Below are 16,104 nucleotides of genomic sequence, written 5' to 3' on the forward strand. Positions count from 1 at the left end.
CGTCGGCGTCGACGTCGCCGGCCGCGGTGGGGCGGGGCTGGGAGGCGTCGTTCCCCCCTCAACAGCCGCAGCAGCCGCCGGCGGCAATGGCGTGGGAGGCGAGATTCGAAGATAGTCGGCTGCAGGCCCCGTTGGGCGGCCCGCCCTATACCACGGGCGCCCTGCACCGTCCAGGCCACCAGCACCACCCGAACCAGCACCAGCCGCAGATGACGTCATCGTCGATGCCGACGGCGCCCGTGCCGGCCCGCCATCGCGCCGGGTCGGCGTCGACCACAACGGCGGACCTGCTGCTCTTCGACGGGCTGGTGCCCGGCCAGGAGCTGCACCCGGTCCTCGCCCCGTTCTCGGCGTCATCCTCCGCCCCCCTCGTCGCGCCCACCACGCAACAACCTTCGACGATGGCCGGCTTCCTGCCGCCTCTCCAGCCCACCTCCCCGTCGTCGCCCGCCGCGGTCGGCTCCCCCTCCTCGTCCTTCCATGCCGGCGGCGGCGGGGTGATGCCCCTCACCATGGCCGCCCCCGTGACATCATCGTCGTCGTCTCCGGTTTCTTCGTCGTCGTCGTCGTCGGGCGGCTACGTGTTCCCAGCGGCACCGCAGAACCTGCTCTACCACCACCACCAGCAGCACCAGCAGCCATACGTGGGCCAGGCCGGGCCGCCCGCCTACTACCCGCCCTCGTCCTTCCCGTCGGTGCCGCCCTTCCACCAGCAGCAGCAGCAGCCCCTCTACCCGCAGCAGCCGCAGTACCACCACCAGCCGCAGCAGCAGCAACCGCAGCTGCAGGCGCCTCTGCAGCCGTTCAAGCCGCTTCAACCGACGATGCAGGCCGGCGGCGGCCTCTACCATCCGCAGCAGCAGCAGCAGTTCGGGGGCCACGGGCAGCAGGGCTTCCAAGGCCCCTTGCAGCCGCAGCCGCAGTGGCACCACCCCCAGCAGCCGGCGCCGGGACCAGGCGGCGCTGGACCCCGCCAGTTCGCCTGAATTTTTGCGTGTAAAGCTGCAAAACAAATGAAACACTCAACAACAGAAACGAAACTAAATGAAACGAAAGGAGCGTCCGGGGACACAGGGGGAAAGATGAGGGGGGAGGATCGGCGATCAGGCGATGAGGAGGGAGGTGGTGGGTGCGCGGCGGCGCATGGACTTGACGACGGTGGACGCCGACAGTTGGCCGGCGGAGATCTTGTCCTTGAGTTCGGCCACCATGCCCGTGCGGCTGTCGTTGATCTGGGCCTGCTGCTGCCTCAGTCGCTTCGTAGCGATGTCCTCCTGACACTTCTGCTCTCCCGCCAACCAACCAACCGTAACAGAAAGAAGAGTTAAATTAAAGTAGGTGCGGTAAACACGCTGTTCGACCGAAAACTGTTCGACCAAAGGGGGGGGGAAGCGAGGGGGTAGTGAGTGAGTGTTTGAGCTGACCTGGAAGGCGGAGATGAACTTGTGTAAGCCCCGGAAGAAGTCGTTGATGGGCGTCTTGGGGTCCTCGCCGAAGATGCGGAGGAGCGAGGCGTAGTTGGCCTGGTACTGGGCCACGGGCTCCTTGAGCGCGGCCAGCTCCTTCGTGGCCTCGGCTAGGAAGCCCGGGAACGCGCGCCGGAGCGGCTCCTGGTCCCAGGCCTGCTCGAGCTCCTCCTCGATCATGGCCAGGCCCTGGGCCAGGGTCTGCAGCGTAGTCGGGATGACCGCGACCCGCTCCTGCGCGGCGGCCTTGACGTGCCGGAGGTCGTGCGGGAAGGTGACTGCGCTGGGGTTGGTCTTGAGCAGCAGATTGGTGATGTAGTCCATCAGGCTGTGCTTGCTGCCCTTGGTCGACGTCACGTCCACGATCTGCCGCGGTTGTGGTTTCGTCGCAATCCGCCAAATGAGCTCTCAGTTGTGCGTTGTGTCGGTGATGGCTCTCTGGGTGACGATGTACCTTGAGCAGAGAATCGGCGGTGAAGCCCTCGGCGTCGCCCACGAAGCTGCCGGCATTGAGGAAGTTGCCCACAGCCAGCACGCACTAGGGACCAATCATTCATTGTGTATTGGCGGGGGGAAGGGGAAACACAGTTTTGGTTAGCCGCGGCGACCATTCACGTTGGTATTTCGGCCCAACCAACACAATACACGTGTACACGTATTGTACACGCGTACCCCCAGGACGGCCTTGAATTTCTTGTTGGTCAGCATTTGGTGGCACACCGTCCCCACGCTGTTGATGTCCTGCGGGTGGCGCGTTGATGGTGGTGGACCCGAACCAGGACAACGTCAACCATAGCGCATAGAGGTGGCACATGATGACAAAATGATGAATAGTAGGGGTACGTACCACCTGGAGTTCTCGCAGAGTCTCGGTGAACTCGAGCCGGACCAGTACGCACTGGAGCCGCTGTCGCAGCCTCGGCACACTCTGTGAACGTGTGTCACCGCGGCCGTACCATCAAGTCATCACCCTCCTAACCGTGTCGTGCCCTAACGTTCGTGTGTGTGTGCGTGTGTGTGTGCGTGTGTGCGTGTGTGTGTGTACCATGAGCTCCAGGCAGAACTGTTCGGCTTGTCCGAGGCGAACGGGGTCGTGGGCGTGCTGGCTGATGAGCTCCATCTCGGCGTCGGTGGGGATGGTCTTGAGCAGGATGTTCACCCGGTCCATGGTCAGCAGACTCATGTCCAGGCTCCACACGGCCTGCTTCACCTGCGCTGGCGTCGCTTGCAGCCTGCTGGCCACGATGACTGCGCAACGCACGTTTTCAACCATCATGTTTGTGCCGCGTGAGCACCATTGAGCGGTGTGTATTGTGTGTGTGTGTGTGTGTGTGTGTGTGGTGTGTGTGGTGTGTGTGGTGTGTGTGGTGTGTGGTGTGTCTGTGTTCTGTGTCTGTGTGATGTCGCGTGTGTGTGGTGAGCGTACTGATGTTACGGGCGCGGTTGGGGTCGAGGAGGCGCAGGATCTCGCCCTCATCTTTGTTCTTCTTGGCCTGGTCCTTTCCCTTGTGCGCCTCCCTGTGATCCAGGACCCCAGGTCAGCCAATTGGCACTGTTGGCTAACACTACGCGCGCCACGCCCACCGAGCAAAGAAAAAGGAAGAAGAAAAGGAAGAGAAGAAGAAAAAGAAGAATCTGCTGGAATTGGCAGTACCGGCGGAAGAGCTTCTCGATGTGGGCCTCGTCGAGCTTGATCTGCGCCGATTTGCTGACCTCGCCCCAGAACGCCGTATCCAACTTGGCTCCCGGGATCTTCCTGTCAATGGGAATTGGCCCACCAAATAGAGAAGGGAGAAGAGGATTGGGTGACGTCAGCGCTGCTCCGCCAGTGCGGGAGCGTCCGAAGCGACTGTTTGATTGGCGGGTCAAAATCGATTTACCTCCAGAGCAGCCTCTTGAGCATTTTGCGGTCTTGGCCCTGCGGCTTCGGGGGTCCCTCCATTGGGCCGGGCGACGGTGGCGGTGCCGGAGCAGGAGGCGCCGCCGGCGCGCTGCTGGAGTCCTCGCCTCCCTGGGCGGGGTCTGGGAAGTTGCGAGAGGGTCAGCCCTTGCTGTTGCACGGCAACGGTAACGCGCGTAACCACGAAGAATGCAAGCAATAATGTAAAATAGAGGAGAGCGGGGTGCCGTGTGCGCACCTCGTCCCCCTGCGGCCGAGTTGTTGCTCTTGGGCGAAAGCGGCATCTTGGCCGTCACGTCAACGTCCGCTGCGCTCACATCTCTCGGCGCTGCCAATCGGAAGAAGAAAGGGCGTGCAGACTGTCAGCTCAAGCACGCACCACAGCTCAGCTGGAATAGCAGTAAACCAATGAGAGAAGCACATACTACTCGAAGATAACGCGTGGCAGGTGCCGGCCGCGCCGTCGGTGTTCTGGGCCTCGACCTCTGCGCGCAGGAAGTGGTGTCAACCATTGGCAACGAAAGCGCCCATGGGGGGGGGCGACTGGTGTGGAGAGGGGAGGAGTACCGGGGTAGAAGAAGGCCTGCTCGACCTCCTCCTGTTGCCAGTCGGGGAAGAGGAAGGAGAGGTCCTCCTCGAGCTTGTCGAGCTTCCGGGCCCACTGGGCCTGGCTGCCGACCTCCTTCCCGCGCTGCACAGCAACATGTTGCCATGGAGCATGTTACAGGCACGTGCAAGATCAAGACATTAGTTCACGTGGGTCCGACGCGCCAATCACACATCACACACATAACAAAAAATAAAACGCACGTTGTCCTTCCTGTTTTCTTCCTCTTCGTCGTCCATGGTCTTCAACGCTCCCGACACTGGGCCACGTGGAGCGCGGAGTGGGTGGATGAGGTGCGTTGCAAGGTCACTTAGTTTGGGGAGGGGTGGAGGGTGACGTGTACGGTGCTTGGCGAACCGCTCGACGATGTCCCACACGCGGGCGCCATAGACGCTGTTGATGGGGATCTGGATCTCCTCGAAGGCCGAGATGAGGAACATGTCCCGGATCTGGCCCTCGGCATCGGACTCTGTCTCGGGCAGCACGGCGCCTCGCCGGACCAACGCCTTCGACGCTTTCGCGTTACTCTGTGGAGCGCGGCATGCGTGTGCGCCATTAGCTCAACGATATCGTTGACTGGAATGTGATAATGTAAAGGGAAGGAAGCGCGGCGTACCATCTTGTAGGCCACCTGGAGGGGCGTCTCTCCCTCTCTATTGAGCTCGTTGATGGGGGCGCCCATGTCGAGGAGCATGTTCAGGAACACGTTCGGTCGTAGTGCGCCGCCACGTGCACGCAACCACTCGTCGACGCGTTACCCTGCTCCATCAGCAGCTTGGCTGCACACACGCACACGCGGCAATTGGCGATCACGGCCGTGTCGACATCATAATCAGACATCAGCTTAACATTCCAAATAATATCACACAAGGCGGAGGCGCACCGATGTCCATGTAGTCGTGTTCGATGGCGATGTGGAGCGGTGTGACGCCGGCGGCGTCGTGGGGAGACACGTCGCGGCACTCCTCCATGACCCACATGACCGCCTCGTAGCTGCCGGACTCCACGGCGTGGTGGAGCGGCCCGCGGCCTTGGCTGTCCACGGCGTCCATGTCGCAGCCCTTGGACAGGAGGAGCTCCACGCACCGCACCGCGCCGCCAGCGCACGCCACTAGAAGCGGGGTCTCGCCGGCCGTCATCTTGGCGTTGAGGTCGGCTCCCTGGAGTGCAGCAAAACAAAAATTTCACCTTCAGAACGACACGCGCCACACACATACACACACACGCCACACATACACACCACAAACGAGAACGCACCTTGCGGATAAGAATTCGGCGACGTGGGACTGATCCCTTTTGCAGGCCTTGTGGAGGGGGGTTGCGTTTTGTTTGTCCCGCACGTCCACCACGGGCTCGTAGTCGTAGAGCACTTCGACCACCGGCAAGTGGCCCATCAGCGCTGCGCAATGTAACGGCGACACTCCCTATCATGAGCGAAGACCACGGGTTAGTATAGTATAGTAAAATAGAAATATACATCCGAGATGGAAATGTATATTCAAATGCAATGGGCAGACGCACCTGGATGTTGTCGCATGCGGTGGGCTCTTTGACCGCTTTTTTCTTCTTTTTCACGTTCTGTTCCGGGGTGTAGTATTGGAGGAGCAGCTTCACTATTTGGTCGTGGCCAAAGAACGAAGCCTGACCAAAGTAACGACGAGGACGATGACGGTGAGTGGTTGTTGGTAGACGCTCATACAACACACACACACACACACACACACACACACACACACACACACACAGAACAACCGATGCAAGAGAGAAAGAGCAAACCTGATAGATGGGAGTCAACCGATCGCTGTCCTTAGCCCTGAGGTCGGCGCCCTCCTTCAACAAAAGCTCGGCCACGTATCCGTTGCTCACACGACAGGCATAGTGCAACGGAGTACCTCCTGCATGAGAATAGCAAGGGGTAAGTGTGATCAAAACAACATAAATAGTAATCAATAATTATGATATTCTGTTATATCCGAATTAGAGCGTTCGCGCGCAACAACACGCAAAACGTGTGCCGCACCGGTGTTGTCGGCAAGATTGACGTTGCCGCTGTGGGCAATGATCGCTCGGCAGGTTTCGACATCGGAGTAGGTGGCGGCGTAGTGCAGGGCCGTGCAGCCGAACGACTCCTGCGCATTCACCGGGCAGCCTGGGGCGAGTTGGGCGCAAGCAATGGGTTAGGCAGTGCGCTCCATTATCGCAAGATGATGATGACGATGAGGATGATGATGATGAACCTTTGGCGAGCAGGGCCTCGACGATGGCCGACTTGCCGGAGTGGTAGGCGGCCTTGTGGAGGCAGGTCTGCTTTTGGTCGTCCACCAGGTGCGGGTCGGCCCCCGCGCTGAGCAGGAGGTTCACGCACTCGAGGTGGCCGTGCAAGGCGGCGTTCATGAGCGGCGTCCAGCCCTCCTCGTCGTAGCCGTTCACCGGCGCCCCGCACTTGATGAACGCCTCCAGCATCTTCACATTCCCTGCATTCCACCACCACCACCTTAACGTTAGGCCTGGGCACTGCACCGGAAGAATGTCACGGCGGCACACACCTTGGTAGGCGGCGTCGTAGATGTCGTCGCAGCCCTGCTTCAAGGCCTTCTGCTGGGCCGCTCGTCGTCGGTGGGTCGCCTGCTTTGACTCCAACTGTGCGGACCCACAAACAAACAACCATCGCGTCACACCACAAGAATGAGGAAACTACAAACTTGCATTGCGAGTGGCGTGATGATGTGGAGGTGTTGTGTTACGAGCTGCGCGCATTTGTTTTTGTTTTTGTTTCTTGTTTTTGGTGGAAGGGGTGAATACCTCGTGCTGCTCGGCCGCCTTGGCGTCGGACTGGCGCTTGGCCTTGGTCTGCTGCCGCGAGATGAGCTGCTCGATCAGGGTCTGCCACTCCTCCATCTCCTGCTGGTTCGGGAATGCCAATATGTAGCGCCTCTTCTTTCCATCCATGCGCACCACCTCAAACGCATATTTGTACACTGGACATGTGCACGTGTTGTGCCAGTGCGTGCGTGTCATGTGTCGTGTGTGTCGTGTGTGTGTCGTGTGTAAGCCTAGAAGAAAGGTGACAGCAGCAACAGAACGAGGGGATGCCGACGTACGTCGGTTGTCGGGGTGAGGTGCGAGGAGGGTTTCCATGAGGGAGAAGTGTCCCTTGTATTCCAGCTTCTTCCGGCCTCGGGTGGCGCGACAATAGAGTATCATGTCGGAGAAGAGAAAGAAGTGGCGCATCTGTGCCTTGCCATGGGACACCTTCTTGATTGGCCCCTCTTTGACCAGCCGTCGGCCTTGATTCGCTGTCAATTCGACCTGTGGCCCCCACCACCACAAAACACGATCAATATGCTGCCTTAACCATATTATGCGTTATCCACGCCTCCCCCCCCAATAATCTAAGCCAATAAATCAGGTGAGGGCGATGAGGTCGAGGATTCCAACCTGAAGGCCCCTAACGGAGGCCTGGATCTCCCTCAGCCTCTCCATGTTGATGGGTAGCTAGAAGTGGTCGTTGGACCACACTCGTTGTCCAAGTGCCTTTTTTTTCCTTTTCGTGTAGTGGCGGCAGAGCAGGCCAAACGGACAGTTGGGGCAAGAGGCGCTGTGTCGACAGAAATGTCAGCTCCTCGGTGAGATCGCCACGGTGTGCGGCCACATTAAACTGTTAACCACAAAAAGCAGGCCGCACCACATCAAGTCAGGCCTGAGGGAGAACGATGAGCAGCCGGCTCCTGTCTTCCCTCAAGGGCTACGCCTCGTCCTCTCGCTCCCAAGTTCGTACCTCCCATTTCCTATTAATTAATTAATCAATTAATTGCGGGAAATCATAATATTGTGATTAAGTTTGTTAAGTTTGTTAAGTTGTTCATTAACGGCCACACGACAGCAGGGGAGCGGCAGCAGCGCAGGAGGAAGCGGAGGGTCGCACCGTGCCCGGCTGTTCTCCGGCTGGGGCGGAGGCGACGGCGCGGGCGAGGGCGCGTCGGAGGTGCCCCACGACCCGGGCTTCGACGACGCCAAACGGAAGTGGGGCGAGTTGGACGAGTTCTTCACCACCGTCTATCAGGCCTACCTGCAGGCCACCACCGGCATCATAGGTACGACCGTTGCCCTCTGCACCGCTTCTTTCTTTCACTTCACGCGAACGAAAAAAACGAAGACCGGTCGCTTTTTCTTTTCTCTTTATTTTACTCTCACGCTCACCATTCACCAACCTCCAGATGTGGCACGTCCCTTGAATAGGCTGGAGAGTACCGTGAGGTACGGTGTGCTGCCTCCCACACGCTGCGATGAGTGTGCCGGTGTACATGTGAATCTTACCGACAACTTCAATTGAACGCGATGGTGGTACATGGGACGTGATTTGTGTGTGGCGCCACACAGGGACTACTTCGACGACCAGGAGGCCGAGTCGCGGGTGGTGCGCCGCTTCTCGTCGTCAGTGGTCAAGCTCAACGTGGCCACCATGCGCTTCGAGGTACTCGTGCTCCCCCACCCGCACGCGCGGAGATTCTCAGCGCCCGGCGCGCGCACACACACACCACACACTCTCCTGACAAACAAAGCTCACGCACATGCACGCGCTACGAAACCCGGTGCAGGAGGTGCTGGAGGAGGAGCGGGTGCAGGCCGACCTCGAGGAGTGGATCCTCAAGCTGGAGGAGATCAAGCGCGACATCGAGGCGCGTGAGCGCCTCTACTCCGAGTTCGTGCGCGAGAAGAAGAGCTGGAACCACGCCCACCAAAAGGTGCCCCGCCACCCACCCGCCATCAACCCACACGCGCGTGTCACACATCTGGTCATCGTCGGCATTCTTGGAATACCCGCTCTCAGCTCAGTTTTTGTCCCATTTCCGGCCGTCTACGACACAGGCGGAGCACAAGCGCATGACGGACGACCCGGCCACCATTGCCAAGCTCAACAGAGTACACCACACCACACCTAATTAATTCGGGAGCTTCCTAACGTGGCTGGCTCGCGTGGCTGACGTGGCTTCATCGGGAAACAACCAGCTCGAGTCGGCGTGGCAGGCCGCCCACGAGGGCTTCAAGCGGACCAACAAGAAGATCATCCTCTCCGTGAATGAGCTCAGCACTCAAGTCAAGCCCGCCCTCCAGGAGTACCTCCAAGCCGTACTCGCCTCCATCCACCCAATCACGACATGATTGAGCCTGCCTTCTTCTATGCCATTTACTGATTGTGTCGTGCGTGTCGTGCGTGTTGTTGTTGTTGTTGTTGTTCCAGTTGGGAGTGGCGCAATATGGGCTGTACCACACGCTGAACGTGGCCTATGCCGAGTGGCAGGAGGACGACGACCCACAGTCGGCTCCCTCCATCATCCCGGTGCGCGTCAAGACCGGCAGCAACAGCACCCGCGCGTCCATGGCCTCTCCCCAGAAGAGCCTGCCCGCCACCCCCGCCCCCGCCCCCGCCCCCACGTCCACGCCGACTTCTCCGACGGTGGAGGAGTCCTCGTCGCCCGCCCCTCCCTCACCCACCACCGTGGCCGCCGCCGCTTCGCCCGAAACCGACCAACCACCGCGCGACGATCAACCGAACCCGGTCACCCCGGCCACCACTCCTGTGGCCCAGCAATCCGAGACTTCGACGTCCGCCACGTCATCCGCGCCCACGCCTTCGGCGAGCATCACGCCGACTTCCGTAGGCAGCCCTGTTCCGCCGCCCAAGACCAACATGCAAGGTACATATAACGCACCCATGCCCGCGACACGTCACGCCACGTCATCCTAACACCAGCCTCTTTCGTGTCCATGCGCGGTGGTGGTGGTGATGGACCAGAGCGGCTGAGCATGCTCAAGCAGCGCAACTCGGCCGCCGCCAAGCCCCTTCCCAAGACCCCGCCATCCACCGGTGAAACGCCCGCCGGCGCCTCGGCGACGCCCGCACCGGCACCTTCACCGTCATCGTCGTCGTCGTCGGCATCGGCATCACTGTCATCGTCGTCGTCGGCGTCACCGTCGTCGTCGGGCCAAGGCGGGGAGATGGAGCGGCGGCTGGAGGAGCAGGAGCGGTGGGAGCTGGGCAAGCAGAGCGAGCGGCTGGCGGCCGAGTGGCGCGAGCTGGAGGCGGCGCAGGCGCTGCTCGCGCGGCGGCAGCGCGACGAGGCCGAGGCCCTCCAGCGCGAGAAGCAGGCGTTGGAGGAGTCGCGGCGCGAGGCCCAGGCCCAGGCCCGCCGCGCGCAGCAGCAGCTCGACGAGGAGCGCGCGCTGCTCGACGAGTCCAAGCGCGAGCTGGCGCGACAGCTGGAGCTGGCCGAGCAGCGCGAGCAGGGCCGCGTGCAGATCGAGCAGGAGTTCGTGCGCATGCAGGAGGAGCGGCGGCTGCTCGAAGACCGCAAGCGCGAGGTGCGCGAGCAGAAGATGAAGCGCCGGCTCGAAGAGGAGTGGAAGAAGATCGAGGAGGCCCGGAGGGAGCTGCTGGAGCTGCGCCAGGCCGAGCACGCGCGCACGATGGAGGCCCAGGCCGAGCAGGTCCGGGCCGAGCAGCAGCGGCTGGCGGCCGAGGCAGAGGAGCGACGGCAGCGCGAGGAGGCGCAGCGCGAGGACGAGGCGCGGGAGCACGAGCGGCTGCAGCGCATCCGCCGGCAGATGGACGACGAGCGGCGCAAGCTCGACCGCTCCCTCCGCACCCTCGGCCACCTCGACGCCGACGACGATGACGCCCACGACGGCGTCCTTGAGTTCAGCGGCGTGTTCGCCCGGCCGGCTCCACCGCCGGCAACACACGCAGCGGCCGCCGACGTGGACAACGGAGAGGCGAAGGAGGGCGAGAGTGGCGACGCCGGCGATGGCGAGGCGACCCGCGCTGCACAACACAAATCCAGCGAAGTGGAGCCGAAGGTAATTGCGCCTACGACCAAAGCCACACAAGAAGCGGAGGAGAAGGTGGCGGAAGTAAAGTCAACGACAGAGGAGGCTGCCGACTCCACGACGGCAAGCGTCGACGATGGCCGGCCGCACAGTGACGAGGCGGGTGCACCTGCGGCAGCGGTGGAGGCGGCAGAGGCCCCAAAGGCGTCGGCGGCGGAGGAGGGCGGGCGGTTCGTGGCGGTGCGGGAGTACGTGGCGGCGGAGGAGGGCGAGCTGGGCCTGCAGCCGGGCTACGAGGTGCAGCACGTCGACGGCGGACCCGACGACCAGTGGTGGATCGGGGTGCTCATCCACCCGGCCTCCGCCGACGAGGCCTCGCGCCCCATGGGCATCTTCCCCAGCGCCGCCGTCGTCCCCAAGGGCGCACCAACAACCCTTTGTTGAAGAATTCTTCAAGTCGACTTCAAACCCAAATGAAACCAACTGTGTGTAAATTCGACCACAGAGCACCGTCACTCGATGTAGGTGCCGATGAAGTGGAGAAATCGAGAGACGTAGAGGGTGGGCGGACACACGGAGATGGCCTGCTTGTCGTGCACCACCGACTTGAGGTTGTGCTCCAGCTGCTTGCGCATGTTGTACGGCTGCAGTATGTCGATCACCGCGCTGTGTGTGTATATGGGTCGATTGGTGTTAACAACAACAACAACAAACAACAACAAACAACAAACAACAACAACAACAACAACAACAACAACAACAACAACAACAACAACAACAACAACAACAACAACAACAACAACAACGGATTATGGACATGATGGGAGTGGCATTTGATGCGGGAGGGAGGGGGCACCAGTAGTAGATGGCGCGGAGGGCCTCGCGTTGGTCGTTGGAGGACCAGATGCCGCCGTCTTCGGCGTGGAGCACGTCCGCGCCGAGCGGTCCGCGGGGTCGCTTGTGCTCCTCCGAGACGTCCACGAAGTGCACCCCGAGCAGCAGCGAGTAGTCGATGATACCGAACCTCTCCAGGAACTACACGCACGCATGACGCGTGAGACGACACACGCCCGCCAATGTATACAAACACACTTGCGCGTGCGTGCAGAGAGGGTGTTGAATACCTCGGCGTCGTAGGTGAGGATGTGCAGGAAGCGTTTCTTGCGCTCCCGGCCGAGCTTGATGCGGAAGCGATCCACCAGATCGAGGTCCTTGAGCATCAGGCTCGCCACCGGCGTGTCCAATTTACACGAAAACTGCAAACAGCGATATTTAGAAATGTGTCATGCTGCGTGCGTGAGTGCGTGCGTGTTGCGTGCGTGCGTGGGTGTTGCGTGTTGCGTGTTGCGTGTGTTGGCGTGAAGGATCGGGCATACCAGCGTTTTACGTCCGAGAGTGGAGCCCTTGAGGTCGTATCGCTCGTCGATGCGCTCCGCGGTACCAAATGCGTTCGTCATCACCAATATCGTCGCCTATACGTTGTGTGCGCATCCCGCATCAGGCAGCACACGTGCTGAGAAAACACGCATCCTGCCCAGCTCCCATATGCACAGGGTGGAGAGCGAGAGCGAGAGCGAGGGAGGGAGCACCTGCTCGGTGGCCTGGATTCTGTACATGCCCACGAAGCGCACGAGGAACGACTTCTCCCTGCGAGGCGCGCCACGCACACAACACGTTGGATGAGGGCACCACCACGTGGGGGGGGGCTCTCATCTGAGCCAAAGGCCGAACGATGCGGCGGAGAGAGGTACGTGGGGTGGGTGGTGTGCTCGTAGTAGGCGAGGAGGATCTTGCGGAGGTACTTGGACTCGGTGACGCTGATGGTCTTGATCACCAGCCGCTCGTCGCCGCTCACGAACAGGAAGCTCCCGCTCTTGCCCTGGAAGCCCAGCTCCTGGACCTCCCCGCACAGCGCGCTCTTCACCCACACACGCATTCGCGAACAGTCGGTCGACACGAAACCACACTAGCCGCCCCCCCAATCGTGTGTGTGGCTTGGAGAGGGGGCGGCACACACCAGGTACGCGTCGTCCGAAATGCCGAGGTGCTTGCGCAACGACCTAAATATTTTGGGCGCTGCGGTGCGATTGAGATGCAATACGCGCGGCGAGCGATCAGAACGAAAAAGGACGGCGTCGTGTACCGTATTGGCGGAAGGAAAAGGAGTCGTTGTGGGAGCGGAGGGCGAGCGTGTGCTTTTCCTGGGCCTGCGCGGGCGTGAACAGATCGGCCGATCCGCTCGACCCGCCGCGCCGCCGCGCGTCGTCGATGGCCGCACGGAGCCCCACCTGCACCTTGGCCCACAGCGCCTGCCCGGCCTCCTGCGGCTTGGCCTGCTCCGGACCCTGCCCCTGCCGCTCCTCCGCACGCGCCTGTTGGCAATGAGCGTTACCAGAGCCGTTACCATGATCACCCTGATTGGGGACGACGACACGACACACGACACACGCAACACGACACACACGACACACACGAGATACACGGCACACACAACACTCCAACGTACGGCGGTGGAGGGCGAGGTTGTTCGTGCGGTCGCTGCCGATGCCGATGCCGATGCTGGCGGCGGGGAGGGTGACGTCGGTGGCGCAGTTCGCGGAGGTCGTGGTGGCGCGTGGTACGACGCAGAGGGCGAAGAGAAAGAGGAGGAGGAAGAAGGCGACGATGATGATGACGACGACGATGACGCGGAAGAGACGAGGGAGGGGTTGCGGTTGCGAGTCCATCCGGACGGGGCACGCGCCGACACGGTCGCGGTGGGGGCAGCCCGCGCGGGGCGCATGGTCGCGTAGGTGGCCACCGGAGGCCACCTCGAGGCCACCTTCCCACCGCCCCCGCTCGCGGGCTTGGCGGCGGCGGCGGTGGTCGTCGTGGATACCGACGACGACGAGGAGGAAACGAACGATGTCGACGATGATGCCGTCGCCTCTTCCCGCACGTTGCCCGCCGAATGCGTACGCTTCAGCTGCCGACCGGCTCCGTTTGGTCTGGTGGGTGTGTGTGCGGCGTGTGCGATGATAAGTGCCAAAAAGAAGAAGAAGAAGAAGAGCCGCGTAGGGTGTGCGAGGTACGGCCACAGGAGTGCCCCCGACGGGGAGGAGGACGACGAGGGTGGTCCCACGTGGCCACGGCCCGACGACGAGGACGAGGACGAGGCGTAGGAGGAGGCCACCGGGCTGAGCTGCCGCCCGCGGGGGCCTACCGGCGGGCGCGAGGCCGGCGAGTGCGTGGCGCCGTTGCTATGGACCACGACGCCACAAACCACAAGAACGCCCCCCCCCAAACAAGTGAGGCGGTGGTAAAGAGAGAAGACGGCGACGGAAGAGTGGGGGAGGGGGTGTAAACCTGCAACTCGCGGCGCTGCTGGTGCTGCTGGTGGTGGTGGTGGCGCTCCGGGCGTCGGGGCCGCCGGCGGTCGAAGCAGGAGTCGACTTGCCGGCGCTGCGCAGGCGCACCTCCGCCCACCAGCCCCCACCCGGCGACGGCGACGACGAGGTGGGCGTCGGTGGACCCAGTGTGGGACCACCGGAGGCCGATAGAGGCGTGCCGCACGACGTGCAGTACTTGCTGTGGGCGGGACACGGCGCCCCGCAACCCCCGCAGTAGCGCGTACCGCCACCAACGCGTGGCGCCTCCATCTTTCTTCTCTTTTATTTTGCCGTCCCACTTATTTATTTTCTTAATTATCATAATCCAAAATATAAAGCGAAAAATAACTTGAGGAGCTTTTCCGCTGCTACTTCCGCATCCTCCTCTTCCTCGTGCTTTCGCGTCATGCCTCTCATCTACGGTACACCCTCTCCCCCCCAACTTGCCCAACGTTCACGTAAAACAACAACGCGTGTTTCCCGACTCTGCGGCCATTGATTCTATGCTGACCTCGCTGCCCCCCCCCTCTCCCTCTGCGTCACCGGTGTCGTGGGGTCCCAACAGGACTTGTGGCGTACGGCCGCACGGTGCTGGCTGAGTACTCCCCCAACACTGGTCCCCCCCGCCAACCAAATGCTGTTTTATTTTCTTTTTTTCAATGTTTTCCCTCTTCCGGCTGTTAACAGCGCGTGTACGTGTGCGTGTGCGTGTGCGTGTCGTGCACAGGCAACTACCTGGACATTGCGCGCCAGCTGCTGCGGGAGGTGCCCCTCCACGCGCACAAGAAGAGCTATGCCGCCAAGAAGTACCCCACCCCACCCCACCCCACCCATCACCACGACGTGGCGCCTGGTCGTGGATTCCTCTGCGAGAGAGAGAGAGATAGCAGCTTCCTCATCGCCTTTTTACTCGTGTGTGTGTGTGTGTGTGTGCGTGTGTGTGTTGTCACCTGTAACGTGTCGTGTGCCTTGTGCCTCTCCAGCATGGTCTTCCACTACATGGTCGACGACAACGGCCTCATCTTCATGTACGGCCTCTCGCTCCTTCTCTCTGTGCCGTGGGGTGCCGTGATAGGTGATGTGGTGATGGTGTGGTGTGTGGGGTGGGAACGCCACCTTCGAAGCTCACCGCGGCTTTCGGGGGGGAGGGCAGGTGCATGGCGGACGCCAACGCGGGGCATCGGGTGCCCTTCCTATTCCTGGACGACGTGCGCACCAAGTTTCTCACCCAGTTCGGCCGCGCCTATCAAAACGCGCGGGAGAACGGCCTCGACGACGCCTTCAGCCGCACCATCCGCGAGCAAATGGTACGACACACACGACACACACGACACACACACACACGGGTCCGTGCCTGGCAACCACCACCACCACCACCACCACCACCACCACCACCACCAGCAGCAGCAGCAGCAGCGCGAGGTCGTGTTCTGACGCGTTGGTGTGCGGACATAGAATTATTACAACACGTCGCCCGACGCGGACAAGGTCAAGCGAGTCAAGGACGAGATCAACCAGGTGAAGGACATCATGATCCAAAACATCGACAGAGTGCTCGAGCGTGGAGACAAGATCGAGGTCCTCGTCGAGGAGACCGACAAGTGCGCCAACTCTCTCTCTCTCTCTCTCTACCTCTCTCGCTATGAATGGATCACCTCGTTGCTCAATTCGCGGTGGATGTTGTTTGTTGTGTCCCCGCGCAGGCTTCAGACGCGGTCGTACGCCTTCCAGACGAAGAGCGCCCAGCTGAAGCGATCGCTGTGGTGGAAGAACACCAAGCTGTGGTGCTGCATCCTCGGCATCTTCCTCCTCATCGTGGCCGTCATCGTGGTCATCCTCCTCATCTACTTCGGTGTCGTCAAGAAGTCGTTCTGAGCAGCCTCACTCATCAGCAAACACGCAAATACACCACCACCCCCTCTCGAGAGGGCTTCA

General features: G+C 61.4%; 6 protein-coding genes across 6 annotated transcripts in view; 3 read left to right on the plus strand and 3 right to left on the minus strand.

Moving 5' to 3' along the window:
• ACA1_177750 (DENN (AEX-3) domain containing protein) overlaps window positions 1-986 on the plus strand; it is a gene marked incomplete at both ends in the record, with an annotated part of 4,919 nt that extends 3,933 nt beyond the window's left edge. The window contains one exon of the mRNA XM_004338121.1: window positions 66-986. Coding sequence (XP_004338169.1) covers window positions 66-986 — 921 coding nt within the window. The remainder of the gene's footprint in view (window positions 1-65) is intronic.
• Window positions 987-1,103: 117 nt separating this feature from the next.
• On the minus strand, window positions 1,104-4,212 carry ACA1_177860 (formin domain containing protein; the record flags this gene model as incomplete). The annotated part of the gene is made up of 13 exons (XM_004338122.1): window positions 1,104-1,283; window positions 1,425-1,832; window positions 1,921-2,004; window positions 2,139-2,207; window positions 2,314-2,394; window positions 2,512-2,714; window positions 2,893-2,984; window positions 3,121-3,222; window positions 3,347-3,488; window positions 3,605-3,694; window positions 3,792-3,851; window positions 3,934-4,057; window positions 4,177-4,212. The coding sequence occupies 13 exons, from the start codon at window positions 4,210-4,212 to the stop codon at window positions 1,104-1,106; spliced, it is 1,671 nt and encodes a 556-aa protein (XP_004338170.1).
• A 457-nt stretch (window positions 4,213-4,669) lies between these two features.
• On the minus strand, window positions 4,670-7,204 carry ACA1_177870 (Ankyrin repeatcontaining protein; the record flags this gene model as incomplete). Its single annotated transcript, XM_004338123.1, has 10 exons — window positions 4,670-4,752; window positions 4,857-5,133; window positions 5,314-5,397; window positions 5,495-5,614; window positions 5,750-5,868; window positions 5,994-6,122; window positions 6,211-6,447; window positions 6,520-6,613; window positions 6,776-6,951; window positions 7,075-7,204. 10 exons carry the CDS (start codon window positions 7,202-7,204, stop codon window positions 4,670-4,672), a joined length of 1,449 nt encoding a protein of 482 aa, XP_004338171.1.
• A 482-nt stretch (window positions 7,205-7,686) lies between these two features.
• Window positions 7,687-11,245, plus strand: ACA1_177880 (SH3 domain containing protein; the record flags this gene model as incomplete). The annotated part of the gene is made up of 9 exons (XM_004338124.1): window positions 7,687-7,743; window positions 7,860-8,067; window positions 8,191-8,230; window positions 8,354-8,447; window positions 8,572-8,718; window positions 8,843-8,896; window positions 8,984-9,103; window positions 9,216-9,672; window positions 9,771-11,245. 9 exons carry the CDS (start codon window positions 7,687-7,689, stop codon window positions 11,243-11,245), a joined length of 2,652 nt encoding a protein of 883 aa, XP_004338172.1.
• A 68-nt stretch (window positions 11,246-11,313) lies between these two features.
• Window positions 11,314-14,439, minus strand: ACA1_177890 (Phosphatidylinositol4-phosphate 5-Kinase; the record flags this gene model as incomplete). Its single annotated transcript, XM_004338125.1, is given in 10 exon segments — window positions 11,314-11,467; window positions 11,658-11,836; window positions 11,926-12,057; window positions 12,178-12,273; window positions 12,391-12,448; window positions 12,553-12,695; window positions 12,712-12,719; window positions 12,945-13,173; window positions 13,308-14,040; window positions 14,147-14,439. The coding sequence occupies 10 exon segments, from the start codon at window positions 14,437-14,439 to the stop codon at window positions 11,314-11,316; spliced, it is 2,025 nt and encodes a 674-aa protein (XP_004338173.1).
• A 136-nt stretch (window positions 14,440-14,575) lies between these two features.
• Window positions 14,576-16,044, plus strand: ACA1_177900 (synaptobrevin domain containing protein; the record flags this gene model as incomplete). The annotated part of the gene is made up of 7 exons (XM_004338126.1): window positions 14,576-14,591; window positions 14,735-14,785; window positions 14,897-14,975; window positions 15,153-15,197; window positions 15,323-15,476; window positions 15,625-15,770; window positions 15,873-16,044. The coding sequence occupies 7 exons, from the start codon at window positions 14,576-14,578 to the stop codon at window positions 16,042-16,044; spliced, it is 663 nt and encodes a 220-aa protein (XP_004338174.1).
• Between the last annotated feature and the right edge of the window lie 60 nt (window positions 16,045-16,104).

Source organism: Acanthamoeba castellanii (assembly GCF_000313135.1).
Source record: "Acanthamoeba castellanii str. Neff unplaced genomic scaffold scf7180000084743, whole genome shotgun sequence".
Taxonomy (NCBI): domain Eukaryota; phylum Discosea; order Longamoebia; family Acanthamoebidae; genus Acanthamoeba; species Acanthamoeba castellanii.